Below are 21,176 nucleotides of genomic sequence, written 5' to 3'. Positions count from 1 at the left end.
CACTCCAGTTTCTCTAAATGGAACGGGATTATTCCATCCATTCCCCCCACTCAAATCTAAAACCACTTTTAAAAGCTCTTCCAGACTGATGTCATATGCTTTGTAAGACAGTTGTATTTACGGAGATAATCTCTTCCTTGGGAAGACTATTCTTTTGCTTTCCATCCTCAATTTCAGCAATGTATAATCAATATTGCTGAATATTGATATTCAGTAAATCCTCATTAATAAATCCTGAGCTGTAACACTGAGAAGGAGAATTCCAGGGGAGGTGTTTCTGATGGAAATATATATGTTAAATGGTTTTGGGTTTTTTTAGCTGCACAAGTGCACTTCTCTTATTACCTGAAAAAATTCTTAAGCACTTGTTAGTTGCTTCTGGCTAGAAGTGATTCCAATCCTTGTAGTTCTTATTCTGTTTCCTTTGCTAATTACAGTCATTTGTATGGTCTTATCTAAAACTGGATTTAAATTCCCTGACTTCCTGGGTCGAGTCTTCCTATTTATACTGTAAAGAAGGTAGCATGTATCTGGGAACACTAATAGTAATTTATGTGATTCTGAAAATTGGCCCATTTGTAGTTTGTAAAATCCATGTGGATGTTTAACTGAAAAGAAATTTAAATATCCTTGAGTTCTCTTATGTGCTGTAATGGTTTGTTAGGTCTCAGCTTCTGACCTTTGAACTTTCTGTTTTCACTAAGGTGCAAGTGGCTTACATCTCACTAAACATGAAAACTTTCATGGTGGCTTAGATGCAATATCAGTTGGAGATGGGTTGTTCACTATCCTGACAACGCTAAGTAAAAAAGCAACAACAGTGCAAGTGATGCTTCAGCCAATTCTTACCTACATGGCCTGTGGGTACATGGGAAGACAGGTAAGGTCCCTTAGGTCTGCTGTGCTTCAAGGGAATTATAGGTTAGTTGCTACTGTAACCTATAATAAGCTCAGAAAACTGAACTAGTGCTATGTAAAAGAAATGTTAACGTTTTTTCCAACCTCACTTCACTTTGGTGCTGAAGTTAGGAAGCCTCCCTCTGTTGCCCATGGTAGAGGGAGAGAGAGAGAGTTTCTGTAAGGACATTTTAACATTCCCGTAAATGTTCCTGGCTAAAGGCTTGAGGATGGATTGAATGTTTTATTATGTTCAGGTGGGAAACACATTTATTGTGTTCATAGTAGTGGGTATGAATGCTCAGTATTCTTATTTCCCTTCAGCTACTTACCCCTGGTAGTTTGATCTTTTCCTTACCACAAAGACTTCTCCTACGTAGGAGTGAACCATATGGAGCATGATATTGCTATTTTATGGTAGAGAGGTCAACTATGGTGGCGTTTCCTCTCTGGGATTTTTGCCTACTAAAAGGGGAGACTAATGCGTATTTTTGTCATATTAATTTTGCATGAAACTGTGTGTTTCTTAACTTTTTCTTCTAGGGTTCTCTCGCCACTTGTCAGTTATCTGAGCCACTGCTCTGGTTCATTTTACGAGTGTTGGATACAAGTGAGGCACTGAAGGCTTTCCATGATATGGGTAAGAATGTATTTTCTTTAGATGCATCAGGTAAAAGGTTTATTGTATATTTTTTTTGGCACTTGAAGAAGGAATACAGATACATGTCTGGAGGAGCAAATTTTCTAAATAGGCCTTTGCTTGCTTAGAATCTATTACATGCTTCTGAACAGTGTTGGTTTTTTCCCCCCCCGCCCGCATTATACACAGGTGGTGTTCAGCTTATTTGTAACAACATGGTAACGAGCACAAGAGCTATTGTTAACACAGCAAGAAGTATGGTTTCGACTATTATGAAATTTCTTGATTCTGGTCCCACCAAAGCAACAGACAGCAGTTTGAAAGCTAGAGTGCTAGCTTCTGAGCCTGATAATGCAGAAGGAATTCACAATTTTGCGCCTTTGGGTAAGTAATACTTCTTTCTCTTACATTAATATCCACTGGTCATTTGAATCTTTATCAAGTTCTTAACAAAAAATATTGTGATAGTGTCAAATGTTGCAATACTATTAAATCTTCTGAACAGAGGGGTTGCTGATGTTTCAAGAAGAATTTGGGGGAGGAGGTTAGCCCTTCCTCCACAGGCAATAAGACCTTGTGCGGATAGGGGAAAGAAGGAAAGGGAGTGATCTGTATCTGATGTAGTCATGCATCAAGGTGGGCCCCCTCCTCCTCCTCTAGGTCAGGGAGTAGCCAGTTCCAGCCCACCATCTGCCATAGACACACTAAGACTCACTGATTTCACTTAAGACACGTCAGATTTGATGGAGCTATTACAGAAGCACAGCAAAGTTGGATGACACAGAATGAGCCCGAGCTAGGTCAAACAGAGCAGCAGAAGCTGGAGTGTAGGGCTGATACTGCTGATGCTGCTCTCACACCTGCACCTAATTGCTCCGATGTTGCCTGCATGAATGTTTGTTAGAATTGCAATGCTGTTTTGGTATCAGTACAGTGGCTGCCACTTAACTAAAATGCACGTGTTTTAAGACGTAGATGTACTCTAATATCTTATAAAGGCTCCTTTTCACTACAAGTGTCTTAATGTTTTCTGTTGCTGCCCACTAGCCTAGCGTAGCCCATGAATGTATTCATACAGTGTGTCTCACTGTCAAGAGGGGAGAAAGAAAGGATTATTTTTAAAATTTCTGGAAAAACTGTCAGATGAGAGAAGTCCATTCAGTCCTGTCATTCAAATTTAAGAGTGTCAAAAATTATGAAATTTAAAAAAAAAAAAAGAAAAAGAGGTTTATTTGGCAGAATAGGGGTCCGTTAGAAATCTTCTACCTTGCTCTTCACAAATTGCTAAAAGGTAAATTTAAGAATCCTGCAAATGTTGGTATTTGATTACTTTAGGTAGTAAAAATCCTAAGCATATATGGTGGTGGGTTCTTGCATGCCTTATCTCCCAACTTGCAAAGTGCTGCAGTTCTTGATGTTCTGCTATGAGTGCATCTATCTTAATATTTTACTTTCAGTCAGGAGTGTGCTTTTGAAATTAACCTTCTAGTTGACCTCACCTACTACACTTTGATTCTCATCATGTACTGTTCTCTGAGAGACAAACTTGATTAATTTGGGATGAAAGTCTGTCAAAGTATATCCAGGAATTCACCTCCAGCTGCTGCTAGGCACTCAGTCATGGGGCCAGGCTAGAGCTACTTTAAAGTAAAAGAGGTCAAGTACCTGTAGTTTGAACAACACAAATCTGGTCTTGTTGTGCCGTACTACTTGCTAAAGAAGACATAGCCTAATCTTCCTACTTCATTCTTAACTTATGCTAAGATTAGAAAAATAAGCAGCTGCTGTGGTCAGGTTTTTTTGCTTCTGGTATCTTTTTTAGAAAAAGGTTTTCATGTGAAACAAACCCTTTTAAAGAAAAAGGTTTGCAGATTTTGGTTATAAAGTTGTTTATGTTATCATTGTAATATTTAAACCTTTAAAGCCTTGATTATGTTAACTATGAATTAACCGAGTTCAAGTTCTAAGCATACTGTTCAACCTGCACCTTTTTGGTTGGTTTGTTTTTGTAATGAATTCTTCATAGAAAGTTTAGGATTTGGTAGCAAGTGTCCCCTAGCAAAATTTCAAGCACGCGCATATGCATGTGGATATGTAAACTGTCTATGGTAAAACAGTCTAAGAGTAAAAGAAAAATGTCTCAGCAGTTGTCATTATTACACATGGGATGTTATCAATAAACCGAAACAGGTGAGATAGAACAAAAAAAAAAAAGTGTTTTCCACAGTTCAGGCTGTAAATTAATCTGGGTTTTATTAACAAACATTAATAATGTAAATGGTGCTGGTTTTGAAGGTTCCATCACCTCAAGCAGTCCCACTGCCCAGCCTGCTGAAGTGCTGTTACAGGCTACTCCTCCCCACAGACGAGCTCGGTCTGCTGCGTGGTCGTACATATTTTTACCCGAGGAAGCTTGGTGCGACCTTACAATTCACCTTCCTGCGGCCGTGCTGCTCAAGGAGATCCACATCCAGCCTCACCTGGCCTCTCTGGCGAGTAAGTAGATTCACTGACATTGATGCCGGTTTGAAAATTTGAAGGGCGGGATTTAGAAATGATACCAAGAGTATAACCAGAGGAACTAAAGCTGCAGGTTGTTTGAAGAATACCTGTAAAATAAGTTGAAAAGCTTGCTAATTCTGCTTTGCTTGAGAATGGAAGGGCCTGCCTCTGCTTGATTTCTTCTAGCTCAGTACATGTTTTGTGGCATTAACTTTAAATACGCCAAAAAACTTGTCAAACTTCTCAAAACTTTCCCTAGTGAGAATGTGATATCAGGGGTCTTCAGACAAAATGGTTTTGTATGATGTTTGGAATAAGGCACGAGATTTTCATCTCCTACTGTCATAGCCCTGCTGGGGAAACATGTGGCATTTACACTGACAGGACTTTTCTTCATCTTAAGTCTTTGGAATAAACTGTATACACCATGTATCAAAATGCTTATGCATTTTAACATATACCATCGCACAGGTCAAATACTCCAGCTGCAGTTCTGTAGTGGTGTTTGCCTAAGATCATTTCAATCATCTTGTTCTGTATCTTTAACAGGGATACATGTTTAACACTTAAAATTCAAACCAGTACAGATTTTTAAATAGTATTAAACCTTCTTATCTTACTCTGTAGCCTGCCCTTCATCAGTATCTGTTGAAATAAGCGCAGATGGTGTCAATATGTTACCTTTGTCAACTCCTGTTATCACAAGTGGTCTCACATATATAAAAATCCAGCTGGTAAAAGCTGAAGTTGCCTCAGCTGTCTGCCTCCGTCTCCATCGTCCTCGGGATGCCAGTACACTAGGCCTCTCCCAGATCAAACTGTTAGGCCTCACGGCCTTCGGAAACACCTCGTCTGCAACCGTCAATAATCCGTTCCTTCCCTCTGAGGATCAGGTCTCTAAAACAAGGTAAGCTTCTAGTGTCAATGGCCAGAGGCACGTTCGTGCCAGTTCATGCTTTTGTCTTTTTTAATGATGTTTTTCTGCTCTGAGTCGGATCCTTCAGTAGCAAACTGTATTCATGAGTACATGAATTCAACATGAGTTGAATTTTAACATTTGCAGAATCTGTTTCAAATATCTTAGAAAACTTGCCTTTTTTTTTTTGTTACAGAAGGCAAATATAAGCAGTACTTCTCACTTGTTTGGTAGCATGTTTAATCTGCATGTGTAAAAGGCTGTGTTTCATCTCTGCAATAGTGAAAGAATACAAAGGATAGGAAAGCATTCAGAGTTGCATTCTATGTTTTTAATGGGTAGGCAGTTGTCAAAAAAACTGAAGTAGCAACGTATTTCTTATCCCTGCTGAAGTCAATGGAGTTACATAAGTATTGGAGCAGGAATAGAAATAGGACAATGGGATGTTTTCTGGAAGTCGTATCTAATATTGCTGTTCGCAAACATTTGCGAAATAGGAACTGAATGTTGTGATTCTGGCATATCAGCAAGATTTCTTTTCAAAAGCTTTTATTTGATTAGGTAGCATCTTGAGTTTTGTACTCATTTTAAAAATAGAAATAAATAAACCCTTAAGGATCAGTACAGATTTTTAAATAGTATTAAACCTTCTTATCTTACTCTGTAGCCTGCCCTTCATCAGTATCTGTTGAAATAAGCGCAGATGGTGTCAATATGTTACCTTTGTCAACTCCTGTTATCACAAGTGGTCTCACATATATAAAAATCCAGCTGGTAAAAGCTGAAGTTGCCTCAGCTGTCTGCCTCCGTCTCCATCGTCCTCGGGATGCCAGTACACTAGGCCTCTCCCAGATCAAACTGTTAGGCCTCACGGCCTTCGGAAACACCTCGTCTGCAACCGTCAATAATCCGTTCCTTCCCTCTGAGGATCAGGTCTCTAAAACAAGGTAAGCTTCTAGTGTCAATGGCCAGAGGCACGTTCGTGCCAGTTCATGCTTTTGTCTTTTTTAATGATGTTTTTCTGCTCTGAGTCGGATCCTTCAGTAGCAAACTGTATTCATGAGTACATGAATTCAACATGAGTTGAATTTTAACATTTGCAGAATCTGTTTCAAATATCTTAGAAAACTTGCCTTTTTTTTTTTGTTACAGAAGGCAAATATATGCAGTACTTCTCACTTGTTTGGTAGCATGTTTAATCTGCATGTGTAAAAGGCTGTGTTTCATCTCTGCAATAGTGAAAGAATACAAAGGATAGGAAAGCATTCAGAGTTGCATTCTATGTTTTTAATGGGTAGGCAGTTGTCAAAAAAACTGAAGTAGCAACGTATTTCTTATCCCTGCTGAAGTCAATGGAGTTACATAAGTATTGGAGCAGGAATAGAAATAGGACAATGGGATGTTTTCTGGAAGTCGTATCTAATATTGCTGTTCGCAAACATTTGCGAAATAGGAACTGAATGTTGTGATTCTGGCATATCAGCAAGATTTCTTTTCAAAAGCTTTTATTTGATTAGGTAGCATCTTGAGTTTTGTACTCATTTTAAAAATAGAAATAAATAAACCCTTAAGGATTTAAAAAAAAGTTAAAGTTTTCCAATTTTGAATTTAATTTAATGGGTGAATTTTTGAGATTTCCTGGTTCTGAAATTTAGCTTACTAAATTGTAAAAATTTGTTACTTTGAAATATTTCATCTTTGAACCTTAATGTTTATAAATTTGAAAAAAGAGCATGGGAAAGGTTGTTTTTTTTTTTTTTAAAAAACCTTTCTTCTTTTGCTGGGAAAAATTTTGAGAGGGTAAGTAAATTTATAGAACATGAATACTGTCCAGTGTATATTTGATAAAAGCTGTATAACTGAAATCGGTCTTTGATCTTCAATAGCAGTGAAGCAACTTTTCATAGCCAAATTATGCTATTGCTTTATTTGTACTTCAGAAAAGGTTATCTTGAAGTCACACAAAAATAATCAGTATTAAAAGAAAGAAGGTGAGTGTACATTCTTCACGTCTTGAAATGTTTTATTGTGGCTTTCAGCTTAGATTTATAAGTATCTCAATAAAGTAATGGTAGTAATATGATAGATATATTCAATAAATTTGGATATAATTTTTAAATTTGGATATAATTCTGTTTTATACATAACAGAAAACTTTCTCTTTTCTAATATGATGAATATTTAGGAGTAAATTATTCCTAAAATAAAAGTGTAAACTTCATTTAAGGTCTGTATGCAAGTTTGCCCTTTTTTTTTTTTTTGTTGAACTGTGGGAGACAAGGTTAGCTGTGAAAATAAGTTAACCTGTTAGTTTAGAACTTGTCAGTGAAATGATGCCATTTATTTCACATGCAACTTAGATTGCCATCTTGTTCATAATGCTTGTTTAAACAGCATTGTAGTATGTTTTTAATAAATAAAGTCTAGCTAATGTTTCCAAATTGATTCAGTTACAATAGGTTTACTTTTCAAGATTTATTATTAAAAGGAATACTGAACAATATTATTAAAGAATAAGACAGACATGGGGGAAATGCAGTGGCTAACATTTTTTATTTCTGCACTTTTTTGGTGTGCTTTTTAAATCAGGTTCACTAAGGTTCACTATAATTTATTGTAGAAGTTTATGACCCTAAAAGTTTGTAAAGTCAGGGAAGCTGTGCAGGTATGTAATTTTAATGCCAACCACTATTGCAGAATCTTGACCTAAAATATGAATAGATCCAACAGTGCCTAAGTGAGGCAGTGTGCTGTTTCATGTTTCACATTTATGTTTTTGCCAGCTCCTTTTTAATGTAAAAAAACCCAAAAAAACAACACGCCCTTCCCCCTGCGTTCCCCCTATATGAACACCTTCCTCTCTACCTTCCCCCCAATAGGTTGGCCCTATTGGAAGAAGTATGTATGTGAATCCAAGAAATCTTGAGAAACTTTAGTAATAAAACTTGCAGGCTCTTAACTCTTCTACCCACGAACCCTGCCTTTCTTACAACATTAAGCCAGTGATTACAACGGCATTACTAATGTGTACTACATTGTGGTCTTAAATTCAGTCATTTTAATTTGCTTTTCTCAGATGATGTCTGGTCATGTCACAGCAGTTTTCTGCAGTACTTGTCCTAGGATCTATACAGGTTATAGATGAAAAATAAAATAATAAGAAAATGATACATTAGCTCATTTTCATGTTTTCCTTTTCAGTATTGGATGGTTAAGATTATTACACCACTGTCTCACTCACATAAGTGATTTAGAAGGAATGATGGCTAGTGCTGCAGCACCCACTGCTAATCTGTTGCAGACATGTGCTGCTTTACTAATGTCACCTTACTGTGGTATGCATTCTCCGAACATTGAGGCTGTGCTTGTAAAAATTGGACTTCAGTCCACCAGAATAGGCCTAAAATTGATTGACATTCTTCTAAGAAACTGCTCAGCATCAGGGAGTGATCCTGCAGGTGAGTGCAATGTTTTTCTTTTCAGTTGTTGCTTAAAAACATTGCTTGTATAAATGTACAAATATAGTATATTTGCATGTTACTTTCTGATTCTGAATTTGGGTTGCCAGAACTTGCCATTGTGCTTTGTTATGCCTGTAAGTATCACAATCTTGGTACGTGGGTAGTTCTACAACAGTAAAGCTGTGCAATCAGGGTTGTTTTGATTTTTATATAGAATAGATAATTAGGTGAATGTTTTGAAGACATGAGAGTAGGACGCGCAATGTATTGTAAGCACGTCTTACTATAGATACTATGCCTAGATGTTTCAAAATAAAAAGCATCCATGAGTAGTGTTAAGGAAAACAAATGCAGCAATATTTGGGCAGTAATAGTCTGTAGGACAGTATAAATTCCAAATAGCACTAAGTATTGAAAATATTTACAGGTGGAGGTACATAATCAAGACTTGAACAACTAATCTATGTCCCATAGTGGAATTTTGCAGTAGCTCTTCTGTTAATGCACTGGCTTTTTGTATTTATGATTCCATACCACTTTACTTAGCTGTTTTGTGGCTTTTAAATGAAAGAAAACTGAATTCATATATTTCCTGTTTTGAAGTTGCTGATACCAACAGAAAACACTCTTTTCAAAATGGCTTCCATGACTTATTTTGCCGTGAGTTAATGTTTCAGTGTAGGCTACTGTCTTTTGCTGGAATGCTGTTAGATAAGAGAGTGGTTTCCTACAGGGCAGGAGATGAACACAGTGAGGAGAAGATGAATCGGAAATAATCTGAGGAAACCCTCGGCCTTAGCCCCATTGATGGAAATTGGAGTTAAATAAGCTTCCATTTTGAAATGAATGTTTGCTTCTGTGAAGCATGAGGTTTGGCAGCTCTGCTGGAATTAGTCATGTCTTTTTGGGATATGTTGAAGAAAATCCTACTAGTTAAACCTTTAAGTCCTGTATCTGATGAATGTTGCAATGATTTTTCCTTTTATAGTAAGGCTGAACATTGCATTGAACATAGAAAATGCACAGTTTTGAGATAGTGGTGTGTATAAGAATTGCATCCTTATGTTAATGGCAAAACTCAATTCAATGTTAATATTGCAATTCTATAATAATTTCACTAGTACTTTTAAAAAATACATATGTAAGTACTTCTATTTATAATTTCACTAGTACTTTTAAAAAATACATATGTAAGTACCTATTATTTCCCCTCCCCCCCCCCTCTTTTTTTTTTTTTTTTTCTTTATTTTTAAAAATATTAATGCGTCAAGATCTGAATAGCCCTTTACTGTTTGGAAGATTAAATGGTCTCTCTTCTGACTCCACAATAGACATTCTTTATCAGCTTGGAACAACTCAAGACCCTGGAACAAAAGATAGGTAATGTTACTTGAATTCTCGTGTGGAAGTGTATACAAAAATAATCTGCTAAATAGTGGCTTGATGTTACTGCACAAAAACAGACTTTTAAAAGTCTGATTGTTATGAGATAGCCTGAAAGTGCAGAAACCTAAAGAAGCTTTCTAGCTTTCCCTCTTAGCTCCTTGCATCCTTTGCAGACAATGCTATCCCTCTTTTTTTGCTCTTATAAATGTGATAAAACTTTTAGCGTTCAACTGACTTTTCTCTCAAATACTCAGAACTCAGATACCTGCTATGTTTTCTTTCTCTGTAGAAAGCAAGCTTATGTTTGGCTTTCCAAGATGATAAGTGTTTTTAATTAATTTTTCCCCTGTTAGTGATCTAAGTCTTGAGAAAACAGAGGTTGAGCTCACTCTTGAACTTTGCTTCAAAGGAAGAGATAAATGTGTAATTCAGATTACTAAAAGACAGCAAGCTAATTTGGTTTTGAGCGGTTTTTTGACCCTTTATAATGTACTACATCATCTTGCCTTCCAGAATTCAAGCGTTGCTGAAATGGGTCAGCGATTCCGCAAGAGTTGCAGCTATGAAAAAAAGTGGCCGGGTCAGCTACATTTGTCCCAACAGCTCAACAAGAGAGTATGGTCTTTTGATGCCATCTCCTTCCCATTTGCATTGCGTAGCAGCAATTTTGTGGCATAGTTATGAATTGCTTGTTGAATATGATTTACCAGCGTTGCTGGACAGAGAGCTCTTTGAGTAAGTAAAGCAAAGTTTTGCACCACATACTTATAACTGAATTATTTTGTTCACTGAAATAATACGACTTGAAGTGCACTCGTGAAATAGTAGTGGAAATTGTCATCCCTGAAGCTAATTGATAGAGTGAGTACTTAAAGATATCTAAACAGGTAGTTTTGTAGTTCTAAACACAAAACTACACTTCACATTTTCCAGGTATAATTGTGTTTAAAAACAAAAATCCAAACCAAAACAGCAAATCCATGTATATACTTGCACATACGTGAAAGGCAAACTGTTCCGTGTTTTTGTTTGTGGGGTTTTTTAATGGATAGCTCTGGGCTGTTCTTGTTGAAATCAAGCGTTTGCAGTAATTTTCACAGTACCTATAAATCATTATCTTTGTTAGTATCCTGTTATATAAGCATTATTTTACTACTCATGGTATCCAATCGCCACTTTTGTTCTGGCCACAGTCTGATTTGAAAGAAACAAAGGATTAAAATCTTGAGTGAATCTTGAACTATGAATTTTCTGGATGTTGCTTGATTCTAAAGAAAAGTTCACCCTAAACACCAAATGTATACTTTTAGTGTCTCCAGGTTGAAAATATATGAACTAACATTCCTAATTTATGTTGCTTAACCATCTCTTCTGTTTAAACAAAACAAAAAAGAGAAGCCACGTAGCTTTGTTTCATGTGTGTTATAGAAATATAGCTGTTAAATTCCTGTATCTAGTAAAGCATCTTTCATTGGTACCATTGAATAAAATTCCAGTTAATGAAAGGAACTTTCATAGCACATAATTTTTTTGTTGGCCTTAGGAAATGTTCATATTTTTCTGCTACCTTACTGTCTTCTTTAGGCACAGTCAAACATTCAAACACTGGGAAACGTACAAGTTACGGTTATTGGTACAAGCATGGGGAGCTCTTCTATATGTGCAACATGATGGTTTTTAGATACATGACTACAAGCTAGACCTTTTCCAAAGACACTTCAGTGATGCTGTCGTATAAACAATTGTTAATTCAAAATGAGCTTGTTCATTTTGGGAATCAATTTAAGGCTTTTAAATTGCAGGTCAGTTAGTCCTTTCAGGAATACATTTTAACAGAAAGACATTGTCAGGATGGATTTTAACAATTTTAACATTTGAAAAGGAAGAACTCTAATAAAAATAGACTTCCTAAAATGGATAGCCCATTTAGATTTATACTAATATAAAAGTGGGTTTCACAACTGAATTCCTGTCTTTTGGAAGACAGTATTTTGTTTTCATCACAGGATGAAATGAAGGAATACTAATAAAACTATTGTACCTAGTTTGAGTATGCATGTTGCAGTATAGCCCTGTTGTCCTGCCAAATAAAACTATAATTCATATCAGCCAGCATCTGGAGCAAATTATAAAATAGATTTTTAATAAATATAGAAGGTGTCAGGTCAGACTTATAAGGGTAAGTAATTCTTCTAATAAAAATAACTTCTCATGTGTATTCTTCCTTTGATATTAATAAATATAGAAGGATTGTTGTCAGACTTATAAGGGTAAGTAATTCTTCTAATAAAAATAACTTCTCATGTGTATTCTTCATCCTCTTTGATATTTTAACTTTTGAAATATTTGCATTGATTCTAGCTATAACTCCTAATTTCTCCATGTGATATTTCACTTTTCCCTTGGATATATTTTCCCATCATCCCCATTTTCCATTTTAATATTTCTGCTTTGGCCAATGGATACTAATTTATTCCTTAGTTATTTTTTAATATCTAGTTGGAAAAGAATCTTCTTTTTCATAGAGCATGAACTTACCCAGAAAATTTTGGCGGAAGGATTGTGTCAATATATAGTTGGAAAAGAGTTTAAGTGTACCTTTATTATATGTGGACTTTGGGAAATTGTGACTGTCTTCCCAAAGTTATGGGTCATTTGGTCACTGAGATGACTTTTTAATGTTTTATCTTGGGGAGGGGTTTTTTTATCAGCCATTCACTAGACTGGTGATAAAGCTAACTTTTGGTTAGACCCATGTTCTGTTCTAGACTCTGAGTCCCTTAGACTAAACATAGAACAACACTTCTATCCAAAAGAGGGAAAAACAACCCTTGTCTTCAAATGGGAATGTGATATATGATGATACACCCAAACTTATTTTAAAACCGAACATTGAAGTGGCACAAAGTGTGTTTTCACCTGTGTATGTAAAGGTTAAGACAATGTAACTTATGTATGGAGTCATGGTACTGTGAATGCAGTTCAGAAAACTGTGGGGCTTTTTTTAAAATACTTCACCTACTCTAAACAAGTCTGTGTGAAGAAATGACGATTTCACTATTTTACAAATACCACTTCTGAAATTTAAGCTGAATAATAGGAGCTAAATTAGCTTTTGCATTCATGTGTCTTGCATTAGCATTCAAGCACATAGCATTTGGATGGAAGTGAGTTCAAAAGTAGGTGGGATTTTAGTATCTCTGAGGAATAATTCTGTTGTAAACTTCTGTCCTAAGTTCAGGTTGTGTAAGGATAGCGAGGGTAACATCATTCAACCAACCAGATTGTTGCTGCTTTCATTTTTTTGCAGCATCTTTAGGTAGAACTCCAAAATTTAAAAAATTTTGGAAACATGTTAAAATACTTTCAGTTCTTACAAAGGATTAAGAGAGCTTTATGTAAATGAGTGTGTGTGTGTGATCCTAGTAGCTGCAGCTTGGAGAGTTGAAAGCACAAAGAGGTTGCAGTTGGCTCAAAATTGCATAAATTATGTGACAACTGTCAAAAGACTGAAATCCTGTCTTTCATGTGCAGCATGCCAGAAAAGTCGGCGTATTTCTATTTTAAATACAGTATGATGAAAGAAATTTAAACATAGGGTTGAGGAATGCCTTTTGGGTAGTGAATGTCCTGCTGATACTGTGATCCAAACGAGGCTTTCAAGCTCAGCTCAGTGTGTTTTATGACAGCTTCTACAATAGTTAATCGTAAATGTAGAAAGATGTTTTATGAACCAATGAAGAAAAGGGACTACGAGTGGCAAACTATGTGTTGACATGATTTTCTGTCTTCTACAGGTCACTGTTTAACTGGTCCATGTCTCTTCCCTGCAACATGGTTTTGAAGAAAGCTGTTGATAGTTTGCTTTGCTCAATGTGTCACATCCACCCAAATTATTTTTCCTTACTCATGGGATGGATGGGTATCACTCCTCCTCCAATGCAGTGTCAACACAGACTGTCCATGACTGATGACAGCAAAAAGCAGGACCTTAGTTCATCTTTAACAGATGACTCTAAAAACGCACAAGCCCCTCTTGCACTAACAGAGTCTCACCTGGCTACTCTTGCTGCCTCATCTCAGTCTCCTGAAGCTATCAAGCAATTATTGGACTCAGGTTTGCCTTCACTGCTTGTAAGAAGTCTTGCTAGCTTTTGTTTTAACCATACTTCTAGCTCTGACTGCACTGCACAATCAATGGATATCACCCAGGACAGGCTCAGGAGGCATCATGTTCCACAGCACTTTAATAAAATGCCTATCACGGCAGACCTGGTTGCTCCTGTTCTCAGGTTTTTGACAGAAGTTGGCAACAGCCACATGATGAAGGATTGGTTGGGTGGCTCTGAAGTCAATCCATTGTGGACAGCACTTTTATTTCTGTTGTGCCATTCTGGTGCTACTTCTGGAGGACACAATGTGGCGGCACAACAGACCAGTGCAAGATCTAGCTTGCTTTCTTCAACTGTTACAACAGGGTTGACCACTCAGCAGCGGACAGCAATTGAAAATGCAACAGTTGCTTTCTTCTTACAATGCATTTCTTGCCATCCTAATAACCAGAGACTTATGGCACAGGTGAGAGAGAAAAAACCTAAAGTTTTTATTTCTTTATTAATAACTACAGCCAACTTTTAAAACTTTTTACATTTTTTTAGCTTTCTTTAAAATAACTTTTTTTTGTAAACTGTCATTGACTGGAAAAGTTTTGTATTAAAATTGTTAGCTTGTTGGTCTGACTTTGAAAATTATAAAAATGTTTTGACAGGGCTGTCCAGTCCTGTGTATAGATTTGTATTCCTCTTGGTTTAGAGGAATAAACTTTAGCCCAAAATCCAAAATTCTATATTTAATTGGATAGGTCTAAACTCTTCTGAAATGGAATTTTCAAATTAAGCTTCATACACATCTTTTATATTAGTAACTTCAGGAGATTTCCTGGTAAACTTGCTTGCGCAACCGTATACCCTGCGCAATCTGTGACCGGGGAAATATGGGCTATTGCAGAATATGGCTTTGCATTTGGCATTCTAATGCAAATTCAGCTATTTTCCTCACATTTGTTAACCTTGCAGACCTAGCCGAATGAAAGTATAATTAAAAAAAGATTTTTTCAACATTAAGAATGACAATGCCCTGGGAACAGGTAGACTTCAGTAAAAAAATCAGTACAGTTCTCTTAATGCTGGTAGTAATACTGCATTATGCAGTGGGAAATTTTTGCTTTAGGTATTTCAAAGCTATTTTTCTAAATACTTGATCTTCATTTTTTTATCTTTGTGAGTAGTCTACCTGTTTACAATTACTTTGATGCTGTAGTCAATGTTTTGAACTTTTTTAATAAAAACCCCTAATTTGCTGCTGGTATTTTCTTCAGTGGTGCTCATTTCTGGTCTGGTTTGAATGATAACTGGAAGGTACATCTTAGGCACTGCCTATTATGGCTGTGTAGAGCTATATTTTAGAGACCTAAATATAGAAATATTTTAAATATGATGTCATTTTGCATTCCCAGGTTCTCTGTGAATTGTTCCAGTCCTCTCCTCAGCGTGGGAACCTCCCAACCTCTGGAAATATTTCAGGATTTATTAGGAGGCTTTTTTTGCAGCTGATGTTAGAGGATGAGAAAGTGACTTTGTTTCTTCAATCCCCATGTCCAGTAAGAATTTTTGATAACCGTAGGGTGAACATGGAATAAATTCAGCCTTAAAAAAAAAAAAAAAAAAATCCGGGTATATTCAACTTTGAAATGTCAGATGGCAGCTTTTCCTACTGTACACATTGCAGAATTTTGGAAAGGAATGTGTTGGTGAATTGTAACTCAGCATTTTAAAAGAAAATTTAAGGCACTGTTGTAAGGCAAAGCCATCTTGTTGAAAATATACTGCTTCTGAAAGAATTGACAACTGAAATTTATCTTATGTACGACTTTTTAATAGTATCCTTATGCATTAGCAGCAAATATAGATACAAGTTCCAGTCCTTCCAGCAGTTCTTCATTATCAGTTTAATTGAGGAACAGTTGTAGTTTTGATGCTTCAAAATTGGCAGAGATCCTTCAGCATTAGGCAAAACACCATGAATAAATTCTTGAGTGACAAATACTTGAATTAATTGATAAAGCAGATGCATGTTTTTATATTTCCACATGCTTCACCATAACACAGAATTATAATTAATGACTGAAGTGCTATGCTCTCAACTGAAGGCTGTGAATAAAGAAATACAGGAAAAACAGAAGTTATTAAAAGATCTGATAGTCCCATACAAGGAAAAATTATTTTCTGCATTGGTTTCTGCTGTTCTTACTACATCTCAGGAGTAAAGTACTACATGAGATATATGACAGAGAAACTGACTCAGATAATATAAAATGGAAAAGGAGGAACAAATACAGTTTTAGCACAAGCATTTAAATGTTTTGTTTTAACCTGGTTGAGATGAATTGTTAACATGGCCATTGGTAATGTGAAGGTAACATCAATTTTCTAATAATTTGTTTTATGTAGAACAGATTTTTACAGACTGTTACTACATATGTAAAAGCAGAAAAAATATCTTGAAAAGAAGTTGTCATATAATTCAGTTTCTTCTATTAAAAACACCAGGAAACAATCTGGCTTATTGCTGAGGAGATGAGTCTAACATCCAGAGAGAAACTTATAGTGTGGATGTGCAGCATATGCTAGTAGTATATCCAACAACATAACCTTTCAAAGATTGGATCCCCATTTTTATTTCTTAAGTTCTTACCAAACCTGTGTTTTATAAGCTAAATTCTGATTGTCATCAAGTATTAAATCTGTTTGATAATATTGCACAACAATAAATTGGTTCTGTATGTAAATATTAGTAAACAGTTCTCCTGGTGATAGGAGGAAGGGGATCAGTGGCACTCTTATTGCAGAAAAGTCTGTAAAAAGTTACTGCAAGCAAAGAGTGATACAAAATGCAAACAGAGCTCAGGCTAAAATAAGTTATGTTAAAATATTTGAAGTGTTTTAACTAGTAGTGACTTAGTTATCCATCATAATAGCAAAAAGTAGATATTAAATCTAGAATAAACTTCATCCTCAAGTCAGAGCAATAGATAAATGACATCTTTCTCTACTCCAAGTATGTTGTGATTTTCCTAATTTAATTTCAGAATTAAGTTTTAATTTCATAAATAATTGCAAGTCTCAGACACTCAATTTTTCTCTCATGTACAGCTATATAAAATGACTGGGTTTTTAAAAACAAATATGATATCACATTGTTTCTGATCCTAAAAATATTCTAGGCTTTTGAAGCAAATTCTTTTGAGTTAAAAAATTAACCTTGTCCTAATTTGATGCATTTTTACTGTATACCTCCAAAGTTGAAGGATATGTCAATTTTCTTTTTAGCACACAAAAGATATAACTTTATTTTGCTGAGGTGAGTTTGTAAGAACTTAGTGTTTTAACTTATTTCTGAATTTTGGGTCATTTTAATTGTTGACTTTTTTTTCCTTTCAGCTGTACAAAGGTAGAATTAATGCTACTAGTCATGTAATTCAACATCCAATGTATGGAGCTGGACACAAGTTTCGTACTCTTCATTTGCCTGTCTCAACAACTTTAGCAGAGGTTCTTGATCGTGTGTCAGGCAAGTTTGCAATAATTCATGTTTTATTTTTTTAAAGATACAGTTGCAAAAAAACCCCCAAAAAACAGAACCAAAAAAAATGGCATAAACCAAGTATGTCTAAGATACATATTTGCAGTGTTCATCAGTAATTGCTAAAAATGAAACAGTACTTTAATTTGTAAGCTTTTGCATATGCCTTATGTTCCATGTAAAATGCTCTTTTACTGGTCAAATACTATTTTTTCCTTCTATAAAACTCAGGTGGGGAAGGTGGGGTTTTTGTTTTGTTCTATTTTTTATTTGATTGGGGGCTTGTTGGTTGGTTGTTTTGGGGGGGTTTTTGTTTGCTTTTTGGTATTAATGTGTTCTCAAATCTCTCATGGGATTTTTGCAAGACCATACAAATGATGCTGCAAATATCAGTCTTTAAAACACCCGGTCTTTCATCCAGTCACTTAAGTATTCCCAAATTATGTCAGTTAAATATCCTGGGACTTAAAAGTTTATCTCAAGATGGAGATGAAATCGTGTTGCTATGAAAAGGGCATTAATGAAGGCTCCGTTTAATTTCTGCATTTGCCTATTATATAAACATTTGAGTTTGTTTACTAAACGGAGATTGAAAACCATAATTTACTTTTAGAGATTAATTTTTAAATTATATACAATGGGAGGATAATGTTAAGGCATGAATTTATTTGTTAGTTTTTTTAAAGTTCAGTACTTTCGGTTATGCTACTTGAACATACATGGAGAGATGAACCACTTTGTTGACCAGGCCTCCACAGACCATAATACAAATTTTGTCACCTGAATGGTAGATGTCTTAATCTTAAAATTAATCCCACCTTGAACTTTAGTGTTTGTTTAATACTTTAGAGTTATATGTTAAAGATTTGGGTTAGTGATCTTTTTTAAAATGTAGTTAGAGTAGAATTCATACTGAAGGTGTCGCGTCCATGCCAGAGCTCCCTAGGTAAAACCAGGCAAGGTGCAAGTTGATTCTCCTCAGGTAAGAAACAGAGCAAAATTTGTTATGTCAATAATCAGTTTTAAGCATGTCTAATTTAAAACAAACAAACAAACAAAAAACAGAAACAAAAAACCAAACCACAAACCAGCCCAGCACTTCCTCTTTACTCTTAAGATGTGGTTCTAAGTAACAGCAAAGAAAAGTCAAAGATCAATTATGATTTTGCCATTTTGCAGATATGCACTGAAGTGTGTGCACTTCACTGCACACGTATCTGACTAGGTATGTATGTTCTTACATGTAGATATATTAGTGTGTGTGTAATTTTTTTGGAACTCCGTGTAGATCATCGTTAATTTCTGAAGCAGATCCTCCTGGAGTTCAGAGGAACTATTGCTTTTTTATATCTACTGAAGATCTTTACATCAAAATTGTTAATAAATTTGTTAGGGCAATAAGTATGTTACCTAACAAGCTAATAGAAGTACTATAAAGGTATTTGGCAGAACACTAGACAGAACAAGATGTTCTTTGGGATTTTAATTAAAAAATAGTGTAGCCTAGAAAAATGCTTGACACTAATTTATCAGGGAATAGTTTACTATTTCTGATAGATTTCTGTATTCATTTACTGTCCAGACACAGTTGTGTGTGGAATGTGACTAGAGTCTTTTAGATCCTTGTGCAATTTATGGTCAGAATTACTGTAATGGGTGGGGTAGTTGCTGCATATGAGGTAGGGATCAGTTGTTGAGCAGTGACATAAACTGTACTGAATAGCTGCCTTAGTGGTGTATTGCGGTCAACTTGATAGCCAGTGCTAATAGGGACTGGGGAGGGGAATGTGATGATGGGATGTACTGTAATGCCTGTAGTTGAAATGGATCAAATGCTGACTTTTGTAGGGCACCATAACTTTGGGTTTTGCTACGGAATTGCTATTCCTCAGCTTAACTCTCATTTTAAATTGGAAGAATTAATTCTGGAAAAGTTCAGGTTCTTTTATGTTTCCATCCCTCATCTAATGTGATTTCTCAGATTGTATTAAAAGCTTAGTGATACTTATATATTATTCCATGAAGTCCATGGTTAGGACATAGTAAAGAAGACTTGAATATATGAGGAGTAAACTGTGTGTTTGGGGTGACAGGAAGAGAAAAGGGATGGACTGGGGGTGGAAAAGAAGAAAAGACTGCCACCACTGCAACAATAGGAAGTTGTGAAGATCCTGTGTCAGAGGCTGTCCCTTGGCTGAGCTTCTTTTTTCTTAACTATGCTGTTAATGTCTCAAATTGATCATGTCATACTTTCTGCAAAAATAAATCACAATAAGCATGTTCCTTTCATACTTTTTCTCCCAGCCTTTAAAAAAAAAAAAAAAGTGTGTGTGTGTCTAAAATCATTGCTAAATCTGCTACTCGCATCCCTTCACCATAGGAAGAAAATGTGCTCTATCACTGCAGATAGGATAGTCTAGGATGACTACCAGTTGTTTTGTATTTCATTCACCTTTGTCTTAAGTTGTTGGTCTTGACTGGTCAGGAAAAGTGAACAACAAATCTGGGTATTACCTGAGTATTAAAAATACCATTGATTAAGTTTCCTTAATAATTTTATTAATGACCTTTAAATTCTTCAGCAAGAAATGGGCATTCAGTCCATGGGACCAAACTAGAGAAACTCTGAAGTTTAATAATAATAATAATGAGAATTTTTAAAAAAGCCAACACCCAGTCTAAAATATATGTTTATATATAAATATATATTTCTATGTATTTATATACATTTTATATGCATATATACACACACATATAGTGTGTGTGTGTGAATGTTGGGTCCTGAGTAGCAGCAGTTTCACTCTATCTTCTTTTGGTCTGCACTACTGTCTAACACAGACATAACCAATGTCTTCAGGCACAAATCATAATATATTTCCGAGCAGGTCAAACCGTATCTCTTTCAGCACCTCACCCAGTGGTGATACACAGTTAAAGGTAGCTGGATGGTACTTCTAGGTCTTGAGTCTGTGATTATAGCTTAAGGCTGCTGTGGCTGTGTGGAAAGAAGTTACTACTCAGAAGCAATTAGAGAATTATTTGGCCATTTTGGTGCCAGCGTTGTACCTTACAAGGTGTGAAATGATCTATTGTCACCAGTAATCAATGATTCAATAGTTGCTTGCTTGTATTTGTGATCTACACTAATGATTGAAACAAAACAGTTGAACTGCAGTAATCTAATGTTCACCTAAGCAAACAGCACAAGGTTTGGATGTGTAATGTACTTTAGATATCTTCCAATTTCAAAGGAACAATCATACTTGCCGGTTCTGAAATTGAGTCAGTATATAATACTAGATACCCAGACCTAAATACAACAACAATTTCTTTAAATAAGTCTGCAGGTGTCCTTAAAAAAAGTTTTGGATTTTTTTTGTTGGGTTTTTTTGTTGTTTTATTGGGGGTTTTTTGTATTTTGTTTTGATTGGTGGAGTTTTTGTCTTTGTTTATTTTGCTTAATCTCATTTTTGGGTTGGTTGCAGTGGTGTTTTAACATGAATACACTTGACTCATCAGGTAATGGTTTTAAGTTGTTACAGTGTTAAATTGTCGGAGGACAGATTTTTGGGAGAAGAGGGGACCAGAATTATCATGATACCTTAATTCATAGATATTTACAAGACAATTACTGCCTGGGATGGAACTCTAAGCCACTAAAATAGTTGAGAATAGCCTTGTTAACAGCCTAGAAACTGTAACAAAATCAACTTGCTATCTTGAAATGCCTTTC

At 35.7% G+C, this 21,176-nt stretch overlaps 1 protein-coding gene across 1 annotated transcript in view; it reads left to right on the top strand.

The window, feature by feature from the left end:
* The window catches only part of BIRC6 (baculoviral IAP repeat containing 6), a 175,142-nt gene that overhangs the window by 81,669 nt on the left and 72,297 nt on the right, over nt 1–21,176 (top strand). Inside the window, exons 47-57 of the mRNA XM_019473244.1 lie at nt 705–880; nt 1,441–1,537; nt 1,727–1,921; nt 3,833–4,033; nt 4,667–4,946; nt 8,157–8,413; nt 9,688–9,796; nt 10,316–10,537; nt 13,600–14,380; nt 15,318–15,461; nt 17,302–17,431. Of these exons, the coding sequence (XP_019328789.1) occupies nt 705–880; nt 1,441–1,537; nt 1,727–1,921; nt 3,833–4,033; nt 4,667–4,946; nt 8,157–8,413; nt 9,688–9,796; nt 10,316–10,537; nt 13,600–14,380; nt 15,318–15,461; nt 17,302–17,431 (2,592 nt within the window). The remainder of the gene's footprint in view (nt 1–704; nt 881–1,440; nt 1,538–1,726; nt 1,922–3,832; nt 4,034–4,666; nt 4,947–8,156; nt 8,414–9,687; nt 9,797–10,315; nt 10,538–13,599; nt 14,381–15,317; nt 15,462–17,301; nt 17,432–21,176) is intronic.

This window comes from Aptenodytes forsteri, unplaced genomic scaffold (genome assembly GCF_000699145.1).
Source record: "Aptenodytes forsteri isolate BGI_AS27 unplaced genomic scaffold, ASM69914v1 Scaffold309, whole genome shotgun sequence".
Classification (NCBI taxonomy): domain Eukaryota; kingdom Metazoa; phylum Chordata; class Aves; order Sphenisciformes; family Spheniscidae; genus Aptenodytes; species Aptenodytes forsteri.
Note: the sequence above shows the minus strand (reverse complement) of the source record. Positions and strands in the feature narration are given on the sequence as shown.